This window comes from Herpailurus yagouaroundi, unplaced genomic scaffold (assembly GCF_014898765.1).
Source record: "Herpailurus yagouaroundi ecotype Mexico unplaced genomic scaffold, PumYag 208, whole genome shotgun sequence".
Taxonomy (NCBI): domain Eukaryota; kingdom Metazoa; phylum Chordata; class Mammalia; order Carnivora; family Felidae; genus Herpailurus; species Herpailurus yagouaroundi.
Window position 1 is genome coordinate 1,762,938 of NW_024412439.1, and position 19,953 is coordinate 1,782,890.

General features: G+C 45.9%; 1 protein-coding gene across 4 annotated transcripts in view; it reads left to right on the forward strand.

Annotated features, from left to right (window-relative positions):
- PRPSAP2 (phosphoribosyl pyrophosphate synthetase associated protein 2) overlaps positions 1-19,953 on the forward strand; it is a 49,898-nt gene that overhangs the window by 24,521 nt on the left and 5,424 nt on the right. For all 4 annotated transcript variants that reach the window (XR_005783978.1, XM_040453047.1, XM_040453046.1 and 1 more), the window contains 3 exons: positions 6,327-6,475; positions 12,657-12,727; positions 18,004-18,150. Coding sequence is in view for 3 of the 4 variants with exons in the window: in XM_040453047.1 (XP_040308981.1) it covers positions 6,327-6,475; positions 12,657-12,727; positions 18,004-18,150 (367 nt within the window). In the remaining variant the exon portion in view is untranslated. The remainder of the gene's footprint in view (positions 1-6,326; positions 6,476-12,656; positions 12,728-18,003; positions 18,151-19,953) is intronic.

Genomic DNA, 19,953 nt, shown 5'->3' on the forward strand with positions numbered 1-19,953 from the left:
CTGATCTGCTTTCTGTCTCTGGATATGCCTCTTCTGGACATTTTATATAAATGGAATCGTACACTGTGTGGCCTTTTGCATCTGGTTTCTTTCACTTGACACAATGTTTTCGGGGTTCCTTCACGTTGTGGCCTGTGTCAAGATCTCATTCCGTTTCATGGCTGACTACTCTTCCAGCCTGTTTAGCCATCCACGTATTGAGGGATGTTTGGGTTGTTGCCACCTAGTGGCTGTTGTGAGTAGCACTGCTGCAAACATTTGTGTACCCGTTGCCGTGTGGACGCGTGGTTTCCTTTCTCCTGGATGGATACCTAGGATTGAAAGCGCTGGGCGTATGGTAATTCTAGGTTTACATTTTTTTAAATGTTTCTTTATTTTTGAGAGTGAGAGTGTGAGCAGGGGTGGGGTGGAGACAGGGAGACACCGCCAGGGCAGAGCCCAACCCGGGGCTTGGACTCACGAACTGTGAGATCATGACCTGAGCTGAAGTTGGATGTGCAACCCACTGAGCCCCCCAGGTGCCCCCTGTGTTTACATTTTTGAGGGGCCCCCACACCATGTCACATTCTCACCAGGAACGTACGAGGATTCCAATCTCTCCACATCCTGACCAACGCTTATTTGCTGTTTCGTTACTGTTACAGCCATCCTAGTGGGTGTGAAGTGGTGTCTCGTTGTTTTGGTTTGTACTTCCCTGGTGATGAATGATGTTGAGCGTCTTTTCATGTGCTTCTTTGGAGAAATGTCCAGTCAGTTATTTGTACTTTTGTTTTTTTTTTTAAGAGAGAGCGAGTATGAGCTAGGGGAGGGGCGGAGGAAGAGAGAGAGAATGAATCCTAAGCAGGCTTCATGCTCACTGCAGAGCCTGACGTGGGGCTCCATCCCACGACCCTGGGATCGCTACCTGAGTCAGAATCAAGAGTCAGATGTTCAACCGACTGAGCCAGCCAGGTGCCCCTTTTTGCACATTTTTTTAACTGGGTGGTTTTTCTTTTTGTGGTTGAATTGTAGGAGTCCTTTATATATTCTGGAGACTAGATCCTTATCAGATACGTGGTTTGTAAATATTTTACCCCATTTTGCAGGTTGTCTTTTTCCGTCTTGATATGGTCCTTTGACGCACAGAAAGTTTTTAATTTTATGGAGTCCAGTTTAGCATTATTGTTACTGCTTTTGCTTCTGGCATCATATCTAAGCAGCCATTGCTAAACCCAGGGCATTAAGTTTTACCCCTATGATTTCTCCCAATAGTGTAGTTTTAGCTCTTAGGTTTGGGTTGTCGATCGATTTTGAATTAATTTTTGTGTCTGGAGGGAGCCGTAGGTAGGGGTCCAGCTTCTTTCTTTTCCATGTGATTGTCTGGTTGTCTAGCACCGTTTGTCAAAAAGACTGTTCTTTCCCCCTTGAATGGCTTTGGCATTCTTGTCAAAAATCACTCGGCCATAGATGTTTGTGTGTATTTCTGGACTCTCAGATCTGTTCTGTTGACTGTATGTCAGCACCACACTGTTGTGGTTGCTGTGGCTTTGTAGGAAGAGTTGGATGAAAACACTCACAAGTGGGTCAGAGTGCGAGCACCGCTCCCTGGGAATCCTCTGCTGACACAGGTGGGGAGTGGCCCTGTTACCACCGACTGACGGGGCCCCATCTGACGCCACCTCACAGGGGAGGGGGAAGGGCACCTCTTTACTGCCGAGTCGGGGTGGAAGTCCAGGTGACCCTCTGCACTGACACCCGGCGGGGCGCGGGGCTGATGACCGCCCGGTGGGGATGAAAAGTGCCAGCCCCCTACTTGGCCGTCTCTTCAACTACCCCCTTGGCGGGTTTGGGGCTCATCGATATCGCCTGGCAAGGGAGGCAGTGCAGGCCCCCTGCTTGACCTAAACTCGTGTGGGCGAGTGGCATAGCTGGTTTTTCCTGGGGTGGCCGGGGGTAGGGTTAAAGTTTTCTGACGTGGGAGGCGGTCTCTCTCTTGGTCCTGTGGCTGGAGAAAGCAGGCTTTTGTCTGCGCTTCTTTGGTATGTGCCTCTTGGCGTTTTGGGCCGCCCACCTCTCCAGCTGCGAGTCTGGGATATGGGATAATGAGACAGAAAGACCAGAGGACTCAGCACCTTGTTATCCCCGCAGTCCTGAGGTCCCCGGCCAGTCTGTGTCTCCTGTCCTCTTCAGAGTCTTCTTAGGTTTGTTTCATGTATACCATCCGGGTTTTCAGTTCTGCTCCGTGGTGGGGGGCCTTCCATCTCGGCGGAGACCGGAGTAGCAGCAGTGTGTGTCGATCGGTTTTTTCCCACTAAATACCAAAAGAATATGATGAATTTTCATTTGACTCGCCCATATGGATAGGCTTTTGGTAACTTTTATAATACTCAGTTTACATCTGACTTCATGTGTTGATGGGATTTTATCATTGTAATAGCCTTTGGATTCGTTTATTTGGCATTTGTTGGTACAGTTGACTCTTGAGCAACACAGGTTTTAGCGGTGCCGACCCCCCTGTGCTTCAGAATCCATGCATAACTTGGACTTCCCCAGGACTCAACTACTGACAGACCGCCGTTGACTAGAACCTCACCGATAGCGTAACCAGTCAATTAATACAAGTTTTGTATGTTACGTGTAGTATACTGTATTCTTACAATAAAGTAAGCTAGAGAAAAGAAAACGTTATTAAGAAAATCATGAGGAAGAGAATACATTTACAGTATTGCACTGTATTTATATAAAAAAAAATTGGCTGTGAGTGGACCCACGCAGTTCAAACCCATATTGTTCAAGGGTGGGCTGTACCACACTGAGGTTGTCATTTACCCATTCAGATGTTTATTGAGAAGCTATGGTGCCGGTCGGATGAGACCCGAGAAGGTGCCCTCAGGGAGCTTAGGTTTAGCGGCAGATGTTTTAGCTGCTATTGTGGACTGAATGTTTGTGTCCCCCCAACATTCGTCTTGAAATCCTCACCCCCACTGTGATGGTTTTAGGAGGGGAGGCCTTTGGGAGGTAATTAGGTCACGAAGGAGGAGCCGTCATGTATGGGCTCAGTGCCCTTAGGAGAAGAGACCAGTGCTGCAGGGGCCGTCTGCTCTCTGCCATGCGAGGGCACAGTGAGAGACAGAGGCTGTGTGCAAACCAGGAAGCAGGCCCTCATCTTGGACCTGTAGCCTCCAGAACCGTGAGAAACACATTTCTGTTGTTTAAGCACCCCCGGTCTGTGGTATCCAGTTACAGCAGCTGGAACTAAGACGTCTGTGTTACCTCACTTGATCTTCTCTAGCTAGGAGGCCAGCGTCTTCCCTCCTCTCCCGCCCGCCCGGCCGCCCCCCCCCCCCCCCCCCCCCCAGATGAAGAAACACACCCAAGGGGCTGAAGAAGGCGATCCATGGTGATTGAACTGTGTATGTTCACTGGAAAGTAATGGCACCGCTAATCACTTCTCAGGGTGTTTTCCACACCAGTGATTATGGGATTTGGGTGTTGGCCAAATATGATTCAGGTGGACTTGCCCCTCCACTTGGTAGATATGTAAGTGCTACTTGGACTTTGAGAAAGAGTACCAAAGTTGGAGATGTAACACTGAAGTCAGGACTGACCATAAAGCTAAAGCAATCGTGATTGTGTGTGATTGGGAAAAGATAGAAAAATAGCTCAGTGGAACAGAACAGAGTCCAGAAATAGACCTACGCGTATCTCGAATACTGATTTCCAGCAGAGGGGCAGAGGCAATTCTGAATGGAGAAAGGATAGTCCTTTGAACAAATGGTGTGGGAATGACTGGAAATTCATGTGCAAAATCATCAATTCTGAGCCATGTTTTACATGATGTACAAACATCAATTAAAAATGAATCCCAGGGGCGCCTGGGTGGCGCAGTCGGTTAAGCGTCCGACTTCAGCCAGGTCACGATCTCGCGGTCTGGGAGTTCGAGCCCCGCGTCGGGCTCTGGGCTGATGGCTCGGAGCCTGGAGCCTGTTTCCGATTCTGTGTCTCCCTCTCTCTCTGCCCCTCCCCCGTTCATGCTCTGTCTCTCTCTGTCCCAAAAATAAATAAATGTTAAAAAAAAAAAAAAAATTAAAAAAAAATAAAAATGAATCCCATACCTAAATGTAGAACCTAAAACTATAAAGCTCCCAGAGGAAAACATGGGAGAAAAATCTTTGTGACTTTGGTTGGACAAACATTTTTTATTTTTATTTTTTTAATTTTTTTCAACGTTTTTTATTTATTTTTGGGACAGAGAGAGACAGAGCATGAACGGGGGAGGGGCAGAGAGAGAGGGAGACACAGAATCGGAAACAGGCTCCAGGCTCTGAGCCATCAGCCCAGAGCCCGACGCGGGGCTCAAACTCACGGACCGCGAGATCGTGACCTGGCTGAAGTCGGACGCTTAACCGACTGCGCCACCCAGGCGCCCCATGGACAAACATTTTTTAAATATGACACTAGAAATCCGTTTTATAAGAAGAAAGTTGTCACATCATGTGTCATCAAAATTAAAACTACTCTTCCAAAGACTTTATGAAGAGAATGACAGAAGACACAGACAGAGTGGGAGGAAATTTTGGGAAAGCCTGTATCTGATAAAGAATTTGTATTTAGAATGTGTAAAGAATTCCCAAAACTTAGGGAACTAACAACCCAACTAAAAAACTGGCAAAAGATAAACAGACCCTTTACCCCAAAGTATATATTCAGTTGGCAGGTAAGCACGTGAAAATGTTCAGCACCATTTGTTATGAGGCCAGTCCAAACTGAGGCCACAGTGAGGCACCTGTACGTGCCGTTAGCATGGGTAGTAGTTGAAGTGACTGACCACACTGAGTGGCAGAACTTGGAGGCCCTGGAACCCTCGTGCGCAGTTCGTGGGAATGTAAAATGGTATAACCACTTTGGAAAAGAGTTCGTTGTTGTGTTTTTAATTTTTTAATGTTTTTTATTTTTTAAGGGGGAGAGAGAGAGACAGAGACAGCACAACGTGGGGAGGGGCAGAGAGAGAGAGAGGGAGACACAGAATGTGAAGCAGGCTCCAGGCTCTGAGCTGTCAGCACAGAGCCGACGCGGGGCTTGAACCCATGAACCGTGCCGTGAGATCATGATCTGAGCTGAAGTTGGACGCTTAACCGACCGAGCCACCCAGGTGCCTCACGGTTGTTTTTTTAGAGAGCTAAATATATGCCTGTCCTATGATCCAGCCATTCTACGCCTAGCTATTTACCCTGGAGAAAAGAAAACGTAAGTCCATGCCTCTGCATGAATATTTGTACATGAATATTCAAAGCAGTTTTGTAATGGTTCAGAACTGGAAACAATGCAGAAGTTCAAGTGAATGGACAAACTGTGATAGACCCAAACAACAGATTGTGGCAGTGTAAAGGGGTGACTTTGGTGTCCCATGTAAAATGGATGGATCTCCAACATTTTTTCCTTAGTGAACGAAAAAAGAAAAAAAAAAAAAAAAAAAAAAAAAAAGATACTCTGATTCTACTTACAGAATTCTAGAAAAGGCAACACTATGCTGACAGAGAACAAACTATTGGTTTGCCTGGTGCCGGAAGGAGAAATTACAAAGGGGCACCAGGACGTGCCTGGCAGTGAGAGAGATTTTCCTGGTCTTCATTGTGCTGATGGTTGCACGGATGTGTACGCACATCAGAGCCTATGAGATTGTACAGTGTAAATGTGTATATTTTATGGTGTCTTTGTTCTATCTCAGTACAATTTAAAAATCGACGATGGGGCGCCTGGGTGGCTCAGTCGGTTGAGCGGCCGACTTCGGCTCAGGTCACGATCTTGCGGTCCGTGAGTTCGAGCCCCGCGTCAGGCTCTGTGCTGACAGCTCGGAGCCTGGATCCTGTTTCAGATTCTGTGTCTCTCTCTCTCCGACCCTCCCCCGTTCATGCTCTGTCTCTCTGTGTCTCAAAAATAAACGTTAAAAAAAAAAAGTTTAAAGATCGACGCTTACTGCTTTTCTGAGGCTGTAACGCACCTTGTCTCCTGTGGTTGGTTCTCACTATGAAGTGCGTGGCCGGGTGGATTAGCAATTAAAAGCCGGGAGGCTGAGGCTTCCCGGAGTCACTGCTGTAGGCTCCCCAGTGGGCCGAGCACAGAGCAGGCTGGCCACCGCCCATCGCTGTCCCGGCCAGAGGGGCACGCTCGTCACGTGGGGACTCCACACTTTGTCCTGCATCCTAACACTTGCAGGTCACCTTCTTTCTCTTCTCACGAATTCTTTCGGAAACCGCATCTGATTTATGTTGTCTTGTTTTTCCCCCGCGAACGCTGGAGAACGGGGGCTGCGTGATTTCTGAACTGTGTCTACCGCTCTCTCTCAGGGCACAGTCTTTTGCGGAGCGCCTGCGACTGGGAATTGCGGTGATTCACGGGGAAGCGCAGGACGCCGAGTCCGACTTGGTGGATGGACGGCATTCCCCGCCCATGGTCAGGAGTGTGGCTGCCATCCACCCCAGCCTGGAGATCCCCAGTAAGTGCGCTGGCCCCTCTTTGTCACTTCCTGCTTTGGTTTTAAGGCTGACTGAATTTGTCGTTTTTCAGCTGTGAACTGCCTCTTCTCTGTTTTTTCTTTAAGTTGGCAAAAATGACTAATACTTTTCCTGGCCTGGCCTGGTTGTCACAAGTGCATTTCAGAGAGCCCTGTGGACTGTAGAGCCTTCTAGAAGCAGTCGGTGTGATCACAGCAAGAACTAGGAAAAGACTCCGTTCTGGCACGTCAGGGAATTTCATTCATTCAGTAATATATCCTAGAGAAGGGTTTAACATCAGCAGAAAACTTTGTATGTGCAAGTTATTCACTATAGTGTTATTTTGAATGCAGAATATTGGAAAAGTCTAAACGGCTTAGCAGAGGGTAGGGCTTGAATTATGCTGTATCAGCACAGCTAATTATGCAGCCTGTTGACATAATTAAGACTGTCTGGACACAAGAGAAAAATCTGGAACATATGGGAATGGGCAGAACATGAGAGGGTATACCTGTGTTTGTGTGAGGCCTGGGAGGGAATATGGAAGGTGAAAATACTCGTGACAGGGTGGTAGGGTTATGTGTGAATTTGCTTTTGTTTCTAAGAAACTTCTTCGTGCTTTATTAACATCTTCTTGATTAAAAAAATACTGCCTTTGTTTGAGTCTGATGGGGAGGAGAAACTTATCCTCTGCCCTCTTTAGGTTCAGGCTTTGAGGCCTGCAATAAAACACAAAAGAAGGCACCTGGGTGGCTCATTTGGTTAAGTGTCTGGCTCTCGGTTTCGGCTCAGGTCATGATCTCACGGTTTGTGAGTTCGAGCCCTGTGTCCAGCTCTGTGCTGACAGTGTGGAGCCTTCTTAGGATCCTCTGTCTCCCTCTCTCTCTGCCCTCCCCCACACTTGCTCGCACACACTCTCTCTCAAATAAATAAGTAAACGTTAAAAAAAAACAACAAAAGATAGATGAGTGCGAGAGAAGACAGGGTTTAGGATTGGGGGCCTCTATACCATTTTAACAGGGGAAGCGGAAGCTAGAAAACAGGTGACTTTTAGGAGAGATGAGCGGCTCCTCAGCACGGATGGCAGTAGGATAGCTTTGTGACAGTGTCTGTTGAGGTGTGGTGCTGACCTCTAGTCTCCATGGTAGGTCAGTCCTTCCTGGTTGTTCTTGGAGTGGATTTCTGACATGGGCATTCTTTTGAATGGGCATTCTTTTGGGGGGCTCTGCTTTTAGGCAGTAGTGGATGTCAGGAGCCCCAGTGCCTTCGGCTCAAGGGATAAGCCCTTCCCCTGAGCGTGGGGGAAAGCATGTTCCTGTTCAGTTTGGCAGTCACGTGGGCTCCATTCCGGAACACATCCCGCAGTCTTTAGACGAATCAGCTCCTTTTAACTTCTGGGTCTTAGCTTTAAATGGGGTCTTAGCTAGTGGTTTCTGGACTGCAGAAATGGAGCTGCTGGTTTCCCATCTGCAAACCAGGGAATGGAGGGCGTCTGGGTGGCTCAGTCGGTTAAGCGTCCGACTCTGGCTCAGGTCATGATCTCGTGGTCCTTGTGTTCGAGTCCCATGTTGGGGTCTGTGCTGATGGCTCAGAGCCTGGAACCTGCTTTGGATTCTGTGTCTCCCTCTCTCTCTGCCCCTTTCCCGCACATGCTCTGTCTCTCTCTCTCTCTCTCTCTCTCTCTCAAAAATAAATAAACATTAAAAAAATTTCTTTTTTAATTTAAAAAAAAAAATGAAAACCAGGGAATGGGACTCTCTGACGTTTCCTCCATCTGTTTATTTGCTCTCTCTGTTTCAGCTCATTTCACTCACGATTTTAATTATAACATTTCTGTGCTTATGTTTTAACCCAGGTGGTGAACGCTGGAAGATTTGGGGGGGATTATAATTGAGAAGTTGAATTTCGCAGCTCCTACGTGTTGCACTTTGCTTTTGCACACTTGATGGCCTGACCCTCTCTGTGTAATACTTGTTAAAGTTAATAGCAAATAGATACATGACAGCAAAAGAAAGCATTGTTCCTGTGGTATCTGACGCATCTATTTTGAGATTTTGATTGTATCACAAGATTTTGATATTTAGTGTTAGATTTAAAAAATTAGTTTGTGGGGCCCCTGGGTGGCTCAGTCGGTTAAGCATCCAACTCTTGATCTCAGCTCAGGTTTTGTTTGATCTCAAGGTCGTGAGTTCAAGCCCCCCTTTAGGCTCCGTACTGGGTGTGGAGCCTACAAAAAAAATAAAAAAAAAAAAAAATAAAATGTTAGTTTGTACATTCTGGTTTCTTAAACATGAAAAACGCCAACTAAAACAGAAAACAGTTCTTTTCCAGAGTGTGTACACGTTATATAAATATTCCAAACATTCCGTTATAAAGGAAGAAAATAATCATCAATGCTACATCCAGAGACCCATTTCTCTTTTCATGGGTCTCTTCTCAGGTTTTCCTTACTTGTGTTAAGGAGAGGCGCTGCATCCTGGGCACAGAACGCGCGCCTCCCTCCATAACGTACCTTCGCCCACGTGATTAAAAACTTGCGTAAACAGCATTTTTAATGGCTGTTGAATATCCCATCTTAAAGATGTGGCTTAAACCTAAGCCTGAGCAGGGTCTGGCTGGTACTTGTTCTCGCCTGCTCCTTGCCAGTAGAATGTTGTAGTGTGCGTATGTGGGTAAAAACTTCTGCACTTGGGTTTATTTCATTGTAAGTTTCTAAAAGTGAGATTAAGGAGGCCCAAGCTGAGAGTGTTCGTATGGCTCTTTGTGGGGTTGATTCCCTAAAGGCTACACCGCTGTGCTCTTTCCCCGGTACTGGCGTCAGGTGCCTGGGAAAAGTGTGGAAAATGTAAAAAAAAAAAAAAAAAAAAAAAAAAAAAATCACTTCAGTTTTGGGATTTGTCTTGCTCTGTTGGGTTTTGCATTTCTGTCGTACCCCGCTGCCCCCCGCCCGCCCTGCCACCTAGGATCACACATTGCGTTGAATTGTCATACCCCCTTAGCTACCCTTTTAATCCACAGCAGTGATTCCCAACCAGGGGGTGCCATTGGATTTTGTCCCATTGAGGACATTTGGAGGTGTCTGCAGACATTTTTGGAGGTCACAAGTGAGGGGGCTGCTCCTGGCATCTAGTGAGAAGAAGCCAAGGACACTGTAAAGGTCCTGTGACACACAGGACAGCCCCCACAACAAAGAATTATCTAACCCAAAACATCAGTGGTGCTGAGGTGGAGCAGCCCTGATCTGGAGCACTCCTACTTTTTCCTTCAGTGACGCTGACCTTTCTGCAAAAATTGAGTGAAAGTCACATAACCTAGAATCAGCCATTTTTGAAGGTACACAGTTCACTGGCGTTTCGTACGTCTGCAGCGTGGTGCAACCACCATTTCTCCCTGGTTTCGAACACCTCATCCCCCCGGAAAAACACCCCTACCCATTAAATTATCACTCCCATGCCCCCTTTCTGTTGCTATGAATTTGCCTGTTCTGGACATTTCATAGAAACGGAATCATACAGTCTGTGACCTGCGTCTAGTTTCTTTCACCAAGCATAATGTCTTTGACGTTCATCCAAGTCGTTGGGTGTACTGGGACTTGATTCCTTTCCTTGGCCGGATGCTTTTCCGTTGTGTGTGGATATGGCACAGCTTGCTTGTCATTCCCCCACTGGTGGGCACTGGAGTTGCATCTGCCTTTGGCTCTAAGGCTGTGACGTTCATTCGTGTGCCCGCTTCCCACAGACCTAGGATTTCATTTCTCCAGGGTTAGAATTGCTGGGTCTCGTCGTAACTTTATGTTTAACTTTCTCAGGAGCCCTCGAACTGTTTTCCACAACAGCTGTGCCATTTTACCTTCCTCCCAGCCATATATAAAGGTTCTGATTTCTCCATATCCTTCTCAACACTTATTTCCTGATTTTTAAAGATGTTTATTTTTTTTGAGAGAGAGCGAGCAGGAGAGGGGCAGAGGAAGAGAGAGAATCCCCAGCAGGCTCCGCGCTGTCAGCCCCACCGATGTGGGGCTCCCTCTCAGGAACTGTGAGATCATGACCTGAGCTGAAATCAAGAGTCAGATGCTTAACTGACTGGAGCCACCCAGGCGCCTCTCCTGATTTTTTTTATAATAGTCTCCCTAGCAGGTTGAAGTGGTACTTTGTTGTAGTTTTGACCTGCATTTCTCTAATGGCTAATGATGTTGCATGTGCTTGTTCACTTGTATATCTTCTTTGGAGAAGTGTCTATTCAGATGTTTTGCTTACTTTTAAAATTGGTTTGTTTGCCTTTTTATTGTTGAGTTGTAAGAGTTCTTTATATACTCTAGACACCAGACTAGCGTGACTGTGAGATCGTGACCTAAGCCGAAAGAGTCGGATGCTTAATTGACCGAGCCACCCAGGTGCCCCACTTATATGTGGCATCTAAAGAAAAAGCTCAACTCATAGAAACAGACAATAGAATGTTAGTTGCCAGGGCCTGGGGTGGTGGAGGAAATGGGGAGATGTTGGTCAAAGGGTACACACTTGCAGTTATAAGTTCAACAAATTCTGGGGATCTAATGTACAACATGATAACTGTAAATTAATAATACTGTATTATATACATGAAAACTTAAAAGTTACTGAGAGTAGTTCTTAATGTTTCTTACTACACACACACACACACACACATTGTAATCATGTGAAGTGATGGATGTGTTAATTAATCTTACTGTGGTAATCATTTTGCCGTATGGATGTGTATCAAATCGTTATGTTGCACACCTTGAACTTAACAACTAGTTCTTTGTCAGAGACATCTCAGTAAAGCTGGGGGGAAAATTGATTGGCTATAAATGTTTATTTCTTGACTCAGTTCTTTTCCTTGATCTATATCCTCATCCTTATGCTAGTACCACATACGATTAATACAGCTTTGTAATAAGTTCTGAAATAGGGAAGTGTGAGTCCTCCACCTTGATTCTTTCTTTTTTGAGATTGTTTTGGATATTTGGGGTCCCTTGTATTTCCATATTTCAGGAATTTATGGTCAGTTCATTTCTGTCAGAAAAGCAGTTGGGATTCTGATAAGGATTGTATTGAATCTCTAGGTCACTGGGAGCATTGCCATCTTAACAGTATTAATACTTACATCCATGAACATGGGCTGTTTTTCCATTTATGTATGTTTTCTTTAATTTCTTTGAGCAGTGTTTTAATTTTTTCTTTTTTTTTTTTTAATTTTTGAGAGAGAGAGTGTGAGCTGGGGTAGGGGCAGAGAGAAAGGGAGACACAGAATCTGAAGCAGGCTCCAGGGTTTCAGGTGTCAGGCTCTGAGCCAATGGTCAGATGCTTAACCAACTGAGCCACCCAGACACTCCTGAGCAGTGTTTTAATAGTTTTTAGTGTACAAGTGTTTCACCTGTTTGGTTAAATTTATTCCTAGGTGGGGCGCCTGGGTGGCTCAGTCGGTTAAGCGTCCGACTTCAGCTCAGGTCACGATCTTGCGGTCCGTGAGTTCGAGCCCCGCGTCGGGCTCTGGGCTGATGGCCCAGAGCCTGGAGCCTGCTTCCGATTCTGTGTCTCCCTCTCTCTCTGCCCCTCCCCCGTTCATGCTCTGTCTCTCTCTCTCTGTCTCAAAAAATAAATAAACGTTAAAAAAAAAAATTTATTCCTAGGTATTTTATTCTTTTAGATGCTTTTATAAATGGAGTTGTTTTCTTAATTTCTTCTTTAGATTGTTCATTGCGGGCATGTAGAAACAACCGATTTTTGTGTGTTACCTTACAACATTTGCTGCATTGGTGTATTAGCTTTTGTAGTTCCTTGTGGATTCTTTGGTATTTCTTATATATAGGATCAAGTCACTTGCTGATAGAAATAGTGTTACTTCTTACTTTCCAATCTGGATGCCTTTTATTATTTTTTTTTCTTGCCTAATTGCCCTGGCTAGCACCTTCTGTACAATATCGAATAGCAGTGGAGAGGATGGGCATCCTTGTCTTGTTCCGGATGTTAGGGGAGAGTTTTCAGTCTTTCATTAAGCATGATGTCAGCTGTGAATTTTTCACAGTTGCCCTTTATCAGGTTGAGGAAGTTTCCATCTGTTGCTAGCTTCTTGAGTCTTTTTATCATGAGACATTAACTTCTTAGAGGCTGTATCGTACGTTTTAATATAGAAACTTTTGTGTGTGTGTTTTCTTCTGACCAGTGCTAATTCCTAAAGAAAAGCCCCCAATCACAGTTGTTGGCGATGTGGGAGGAAGGATCGCCATCATTGTGGTATGTAGACCTCTTTTATTATTCATTGTTGTGTTTTGCCATTGTTACTCTGCTGAATTATTTGCTAATTATGTGGGGATAGCAGTATGGCCAGGTAAGTCTCATTTAAGTTGGTACCTGGGCTAAATGTTTACTTTGGTCCAAAAATTGAAAATTGTTATTAGTTTACTAAGAAATTATAACTCCTTAGTCAACTAAAATATTGTGCAGCTGATGTTCATAACATGGGAAATTGTTTTGTGCTGAAAGCGTCCGAAATTGATTATGACTGTTTAAAACACACATCCTCTTGCACTTCATAAAACTAGCGCACGAAAGGAGTGTCTTTAATGCCTGTATAGTTACAAGAGGAGTAAAATGAACACGTGGGTCCCCCATTACTCAGCTTGGAATCAGAACATTGTCCTGTCCCCCTGAAGCCACTTCTGGGCTTTGCCCTGGTCTCCCCTTCCTCTGTTCCCCCCAGAGGTTGTCAGCAGCCTGAAAGTCGTCATTCGTACCCTTACTTGCCGTTGCAGTCTGCCATGGGTGCGTGTGTCCGAAACACTAGGTTGTTTTCGTTTGCAGGTTTTTCATGTTTATATAATGAAGTCTTTGTGTACTTTGTGACTTTTGTTCAACGCTGTTTTGAGATTCCTCTGTGTAGTTAACATGTGGTTGCACGTTAACATTTCTTCATTGCTGTGTGCCCGTTCCATGGTACAGCCATGGAACTGTTCTGTTCTGTCCATGGTACTGATCTGTTCTCCAGGCATTGAACATACAGTTTTTCTTTCTTTTTTTTTAATGTTTATTTATTTGTTATTATTTAAAAATTTTTTATTTATTTTTGAGAGAGAGAGAGAGCACAGGGGAGGGGCAGAGAAAGAGGGAGACGCAGAATCTGAAGCAGGCTCCAGGCTCTGAGCTGTCAGCACAGAGCCCGACGGGGGGCTCGAACTCGCAAGCTGTGAGAGATGACCTGAGCTGAAGTCAGACGCTTAACCAACTGAGCCACCCAGGCGCCCTTATGTATTATTTTTTTAATGTTTATTTATTTTTGAAAGAGAGTGAGAGCGCGCATGCGTGTGAGCTGGGGAGGGGGCAGAGAGAGGGAGGGAGACGCAGAATCTGAAGCAGGCTCGAGGCTCTGAGCTGTCAGCACAGAGCCCAATGCGGGGCTCAAACTCACGAACTGTGAGATGATGACCTGAGCTGAAATTGGATGCTTAACTGACTTAGCTACCCAGCGGCCCTTGATTGTTTATTTTTGAGAGAGAGCGAGTGAGCAAGAGCAGGGAAGGGGCAGAGAGAGGGAAACAGAAGATCCGAAGCAGGCTGTGCACTCGAACTCACAAACCATGAGACCATGACCTGAGCCGAAGTCAGACGCTTAACTGACCGAGCCACCCAGGCTCCCCTGAACGTAAAGTTTTTCTGTTTCCAAATAATACTGTTTTGAACAGTGTTGCGTCTCTTTTCTGGTGCATACACGTTAGACTTCCTTGGTGCCTGGGAGTGGGGCTGGGGGTCTAAGGCACACACATTCCCAACTTCACTGGCTGGTGCCAACTTGTTCCCAAAGTGGCCGCGCCAATTAACCAGGGCTCCCTGGTGCTTATAGTTTTGTTTGTACTTTTTCTGAATCAGAAAATCTCCGATGTCACCCTATAGGGTAATAATAGCTGTGCCCGTTAATTTATTCCTTAATCAGCAAAATCTATAGCAACAAGATGCTGTGAATTCAGTAAAGCCTTTGCCCCCTTTCTGCTGCAGCTACATTTAAGAAAAGACACTTTTTTTAATGTTTATTTTTGAGAGAGAGAGACAGAGACAGAGAGAGAGAACGCGCGCTCATGAGTGGGGGAGGGGTAGAGAGAGAGGGAGACAACAGAATCCGAAGCAAGCTTCAGGCTCTGAGCTGTCCGCACAGCCTGACATGGGGCTCGAACCCGCCAATCTCGAGATCGTGACCTGAACTGAAGTTGGACGCTGAACTGACTGAGCCACCCACGTACCCCACAACTTTTTTTTTTAAAGTAATTATTGATTCATAGGAAGTAGCTCCCCCCAGATTATACAGACACATCTTGTGTCCTCTTTATCCAGCGTCCTCCTCCTTGCTTAACTGTACCACAATCTGGAAATTCAGATCACCACCACTCATAGAGCTGCTTCTGATATTGCCGGTCTTGCATACGTGCATATGGACGTGGAGCTTTGTGTAACCACCACTGCAATCCAGATATGGAACTGTTCCATCACCACGAAGCTCCTTTGTGCCACTCCTTTATGGCCACACCCCCTTCCTGCCCACCTGATCACTAACTTGTGGCCGTGTCTAGTCTGCCCTCTTTTTTACTTAAAAATTTTTTTTTAGTGTTTATTTTGGAGACAGAGGGAGAGACAGCGTGAATGGGGGAGGGGCAGAGAGAGAGGGAGACACAGAATGTGAAACAGGCTCCAGGTTCTGAGTTGTCAGCACAGAGCCAGATTCAGGGCTTGAACTCATGAACCACGAGATCATGACCTGAGCTGAAGTCGAATGCTTCACCGACTGAGCCACTCAGGCGCCCATGTCCTCTCTCTTTATAACGGTTATTTCAAGAAAGTCATATAAGTGGAATATATAGTAGGTAGCCCTTTAAGATTGATTTTTTTTTTTTTTTTCACTTAGCACGTCTCCCTGGAGATCCATCAAGTTGTTATGTATATTAATATTTGCTTTTAGTGCTGAGCAGTATTCCATGTAGGTTGGTACCCCAGTTGAACCACTCACTGATTAAAGGACATTTGGATTGTTTCTAGTTCTCTGCTATTAGATATTAAATTGCTCTGTGCTTTTGTGTATGGGTTTTTGTGTGAACAGAGCTTTCCTTTTTGTGGGATAAATGACCAAAAGTGCAACTGGTGGGTTGCATGGTAATTGCAAATACAATTTTATAAGAACCTGTCAAGCTCTATTTCAGAGTGGCTGTACAATTTTACCAGCAGCACTTTTAAGAAAAAAAAATTTTATTTTGAGAGACACAGAGACAGCGCAAGTCAGGGAGGGACAGAGAAAGAGAGGGAGAGAGAGAGAATCCCAAGCAGGCTCCACAGGGCAGAGCCCGATGCGGGACTTCAACTCATGAAGCCAAGAGACCATGACCTAAGCCAAAACCAAGTTGGACACTTAACCGACTGAGCCACCCAGGCGCCCTTACCAGTAGCACTTTTAAAGTAATATGTACTGGGGGCGCCTGGGTGGCTCAGTCGGTTAAGCGTCCGACTTCAGCTCAGGTCATGATCCCACGGTTGGCGAGTTCGAACCCCGCGTCGGGCTCTGTGCTGACAGCTCAGAGCCTGGAGTCTCTTCAGATTCTGTGTCTTTCTCTCTCTCTCTGCCCCTCCCCCACTCACACTCTCTGTCTCTCTCTCTCTCTCTCTCTCTCTCTCTCAAAAATAAATAAACATTAAAAACAATTAAAGTAATATGTATTGGGGCGCCTAGGTGGCTCAGTCAGTTGAGCATCAGACTTCAGCTCAGGTCACGATCTCACGGTTCATGGGTTCGAGCCCCGCATTGGCTCCATGCAGACAGTTCAGAGCCTGAAGCCTGCTTTGGATTCTGTGTCTCCCTCTCTCTTTGCCTCTCCCCAACTCATGCTGTCTCTTTCTCTCAAAAATAAACATAAAAAAAATATAAAGTAGTATTTTTTTTCTTTGATCATAGTAATATCAGTGTACATTGAAAAGAATATATATACGGCAAGGACATTATATATATATGTATACATACACACACACATATACATACATATGTGAATATTTATTCAACTCTAGACAATGCTTAATACCATAATGGGGTTCAAATAACTTTGGTAGCCTGGGTGTGATGAGGAAAGACTCCGTTTTCCACCTCCTGTGTCCCTCTCCTGTGTGTCTCCTTTATTGCTCACACAAATGTGTGGAGGTTTTTGTCTACAACACCAGCTGGGTGCCGTACAATTTAACTCGGTTCTGACACTGTCTACTCAGAGCTAGGGTCTGAGCCCCAGGGGTTAAGGGTCAGTCCCCCAAGACTGCTCCCACCCTACTTCAGTTGCCCCAGGTTACCCACAGCTTCTGTACAATATGGCTACAAATTGGAGGTTCCCATGACCCCGTTCCCAGGTTGGATTCATTTGCTAGAGCAGCTCACGGAACTCCGGGAAACACATTTACCAGTTTATTAAAGGATGTTGTAAAGGATACAGATGAAGAGATCTGCATAGGGCGAGGTCTGGGGGGGTCCAGAGCACAAAATCTCCCATCCCCGTGAAGTTGGGGGCACGTCACCGTCCCAGTATGTGGATGTTTTCACCAGTCTAGAAGCTTTCCACACCTTGTACTGTGGGGATTTTTATGGAGGGTTCATCACAGAGGCATGATGGATCATTAGCTCTGTGTCCAGCCCCTCTTCTCTCTCTGGAGGATGGGTGGGGGAGCTGGAAATTCCAAGCTTCTCATGGCGTGGTCTTGTGACCAGCTCCCATTTGGGAGCCCACCGAGACTTCCCTCCTTAGAATAAAAGATGCTCCTAGTATTCTTACCACGTACGAATTTACAAGGGTTTTAGGAGCCCTGTGTCAGGGATGGAGTCAAAGACAAATACTAGAATAAGACATGTTCCTAGTATCCTTATCACGTAGGAATTTACAAGAGTTTTAGGAGTTCTGTGCCAGGAACCCGGGGCGGAGGCCAATATTTTCTATCCTGTCATACTGGGAATATGTGGTCGATAGAAGGGAAACCATTGGATTGCATATTTTGTTAAAATAATAACTATTAGTGTTTTTCCCATTATAAAAAGTATGTAAAAAGCATATTTGCCATATGCCCCGCAGAGAAAATTTGGAAACTGAAGAAAACTAACAGGAAAAGAGGAGAGGTCTACCTAGAGTCAGAAGTCTTTCCTGACAGCTTTATTATGCATTTCAAAAACCAAAAACCCTTCAGTGAACATTTCTGGAGCTCCTGCAGGGTGAGGGCACAGTCCTAGGCACAGTAAGGGATGACACAGAGAGGGAGGCCCCAGGGAGCCTTGGGTGTGGCCAAGATGCCACCTGTAGATGACAGGCACCTGGCAGAGGAGCCTTGCTGCAAAAAGCCAGCAGGGAATGTGGTGGCGTCACAGCCACTTAGACTCGCAGTGTGACCTTGCTGTCGGGGCGTTACACACAGCGGCAGATTTGCTAGAGTAGAATTGGACCCTTTCTTTTTCCTGGCTTTGCGCACGTGTTCATGTGCCTTCCACTCGCTCTGTGATTGGACAGGACGACATCATCGATGATGTTGACAGCTTCCTCGCTGCAGCAGAGACCCTGAAGGAAAGAGGCGCATACAAGATCTTTGTGATGGCGACTCACGGCTTGTTATCCTCGGATGCTCCGCGGCTGATCGAAGAGTCCGCCATTGACGAGGTAACAGCTGCCGTCGTGGGTACTGCTGCCCTGGCACTCCTGTGCCCCCTCGGTCCGGGTTATAGACAGCGGGTGAAGGAGGAGTTCTTTTGTGGTTATGAATGGACTGAAAATGTGGGTTATGTTTGCATTTTGTGGGCTGTAAACCTCTCTCTGCCTTTTGCCCCTGGTAATAGTTCAGAGTCTTCCTAATTCTCACAAATGGTGCGTGTGGTGCACAGTGCTGTGCCCACCCTCCCTTGCTCGAGCTCCATCACAGCCCCGCAGGGTCCCCGTTGGCACCACTTTCAGAGAGCATCAGAAAGGGTGAGTGACTTTTTAAGGTCACACAGCCAGTAGGCTGAGCATTTGTGATCAGACCTTAACTTGCCTGACTGCAGAGCCCCGCTCTGTCACTGGTGCAGACGCCTGTGGGGGGAGATTGGGGGAGACAGGCAAACGGGGCACATTTCCCAGTTGCACGCGGCTGCCTTGAGGCTGAAGCCAGGCCATTCGGGTTTACTCACCTCGCTCCGTCCACCCCCCTGGGTCCCCTGGCTTGTGTGCTTTGACGGCATATGTCACATTTTCATTGTGTCCTAAGAAATGGAAGTGTTTTGCCGTGTATGTTCCTGGGTATTGAATCGTACATTGGCCAGAATTGTAAGATTGGTTAAATCTTACATTGGATTTACTTTTCCGAGTTCCGCTTTTTGACTCTTCAGCAGCAGATTTCCTTGAGCTTGGCCCTGTGTTTATGGGTCCAAGGTGCCTTCACACAGACAGGCCAGGCTCACGTGGCTCAGGTCAGATCCAGCCTCCTACTCAGCTGGACAGACATACTAAGGGACCAAGAATGATGCTGCAGGCATTCAGGGCTGGAGAATCAATATGGAATTCACATGTTAAGTAGGCTAGGAAGACTTCAGGCCCACAGCGGCTCTCACTGGTCTGTCCGTGTGGTTCTCACGGGTGCTATTTGCGGGCAGAGCAAGCCAGAGGCCTGTGGGGGAGCTGCTGGAGAGCCACGCCTCCCAGAGCCCACTGGACTTCAGAGGAGGCGTAAAAGTAGTGGAAGCTGTGATTTCACGTGAATGGTGTAGAAAGTTCTGTGTTTGATACCAGTTGGTAGATTTTTTTTGTGGGGCGGGACCTGTTCTGTCTTGTACAAGCTGTGATGCTTACATTCCTCTTCATGTTTCCATTTTTGCCTCAGTTGCTAGGAATATGAAATACAAAATGATGAGTCACAATAATTGCATGAGGCTAGGTTTTCCTTTCCCTGGTGCTGGTTCTGAATAATTCCTGGTGGTTATATCTGTTTCAACAATCTCATTGTGTATATGCGTCTTTATTATAAGTTGTCATGAAGCTTGTTTTGGAAGCAAGGAATGTATATTATAAATATGATCTAAAAATTATTCCCATCCCCCCCCTTTTTTTTAATTTAAAGTTTATTTTGAGAGATAGAGTGAAAGAGAGAATCTCAAGCAGGCTCTGCACCGTCAGCACTGAGCCCCAGATGCTCCAAATCCCCTGTTTTTTGTTGTTGTTGTTGTTGTTGTTTGTTTTTTTTAAGAAAGCTGAGTATTTTAATATTTTTTCCATTTGTAGCTGTTGGAAAGTGCCTGTTTATCTTTTTTTGATCTTTATCAAATCTTAACTTTAAGAAACAACTTTATTGAGATATAATTCACATACCGTACAATTCACCCATTTAGAGTATAAAATTCAGTGGTTTTAGTATATCCACAGAATTTTATAGCCATCATTCTCATTCGCTGGGGGGGGGGGGGGGGGGGGGGGGGGGGGGGGGGGGGGGGG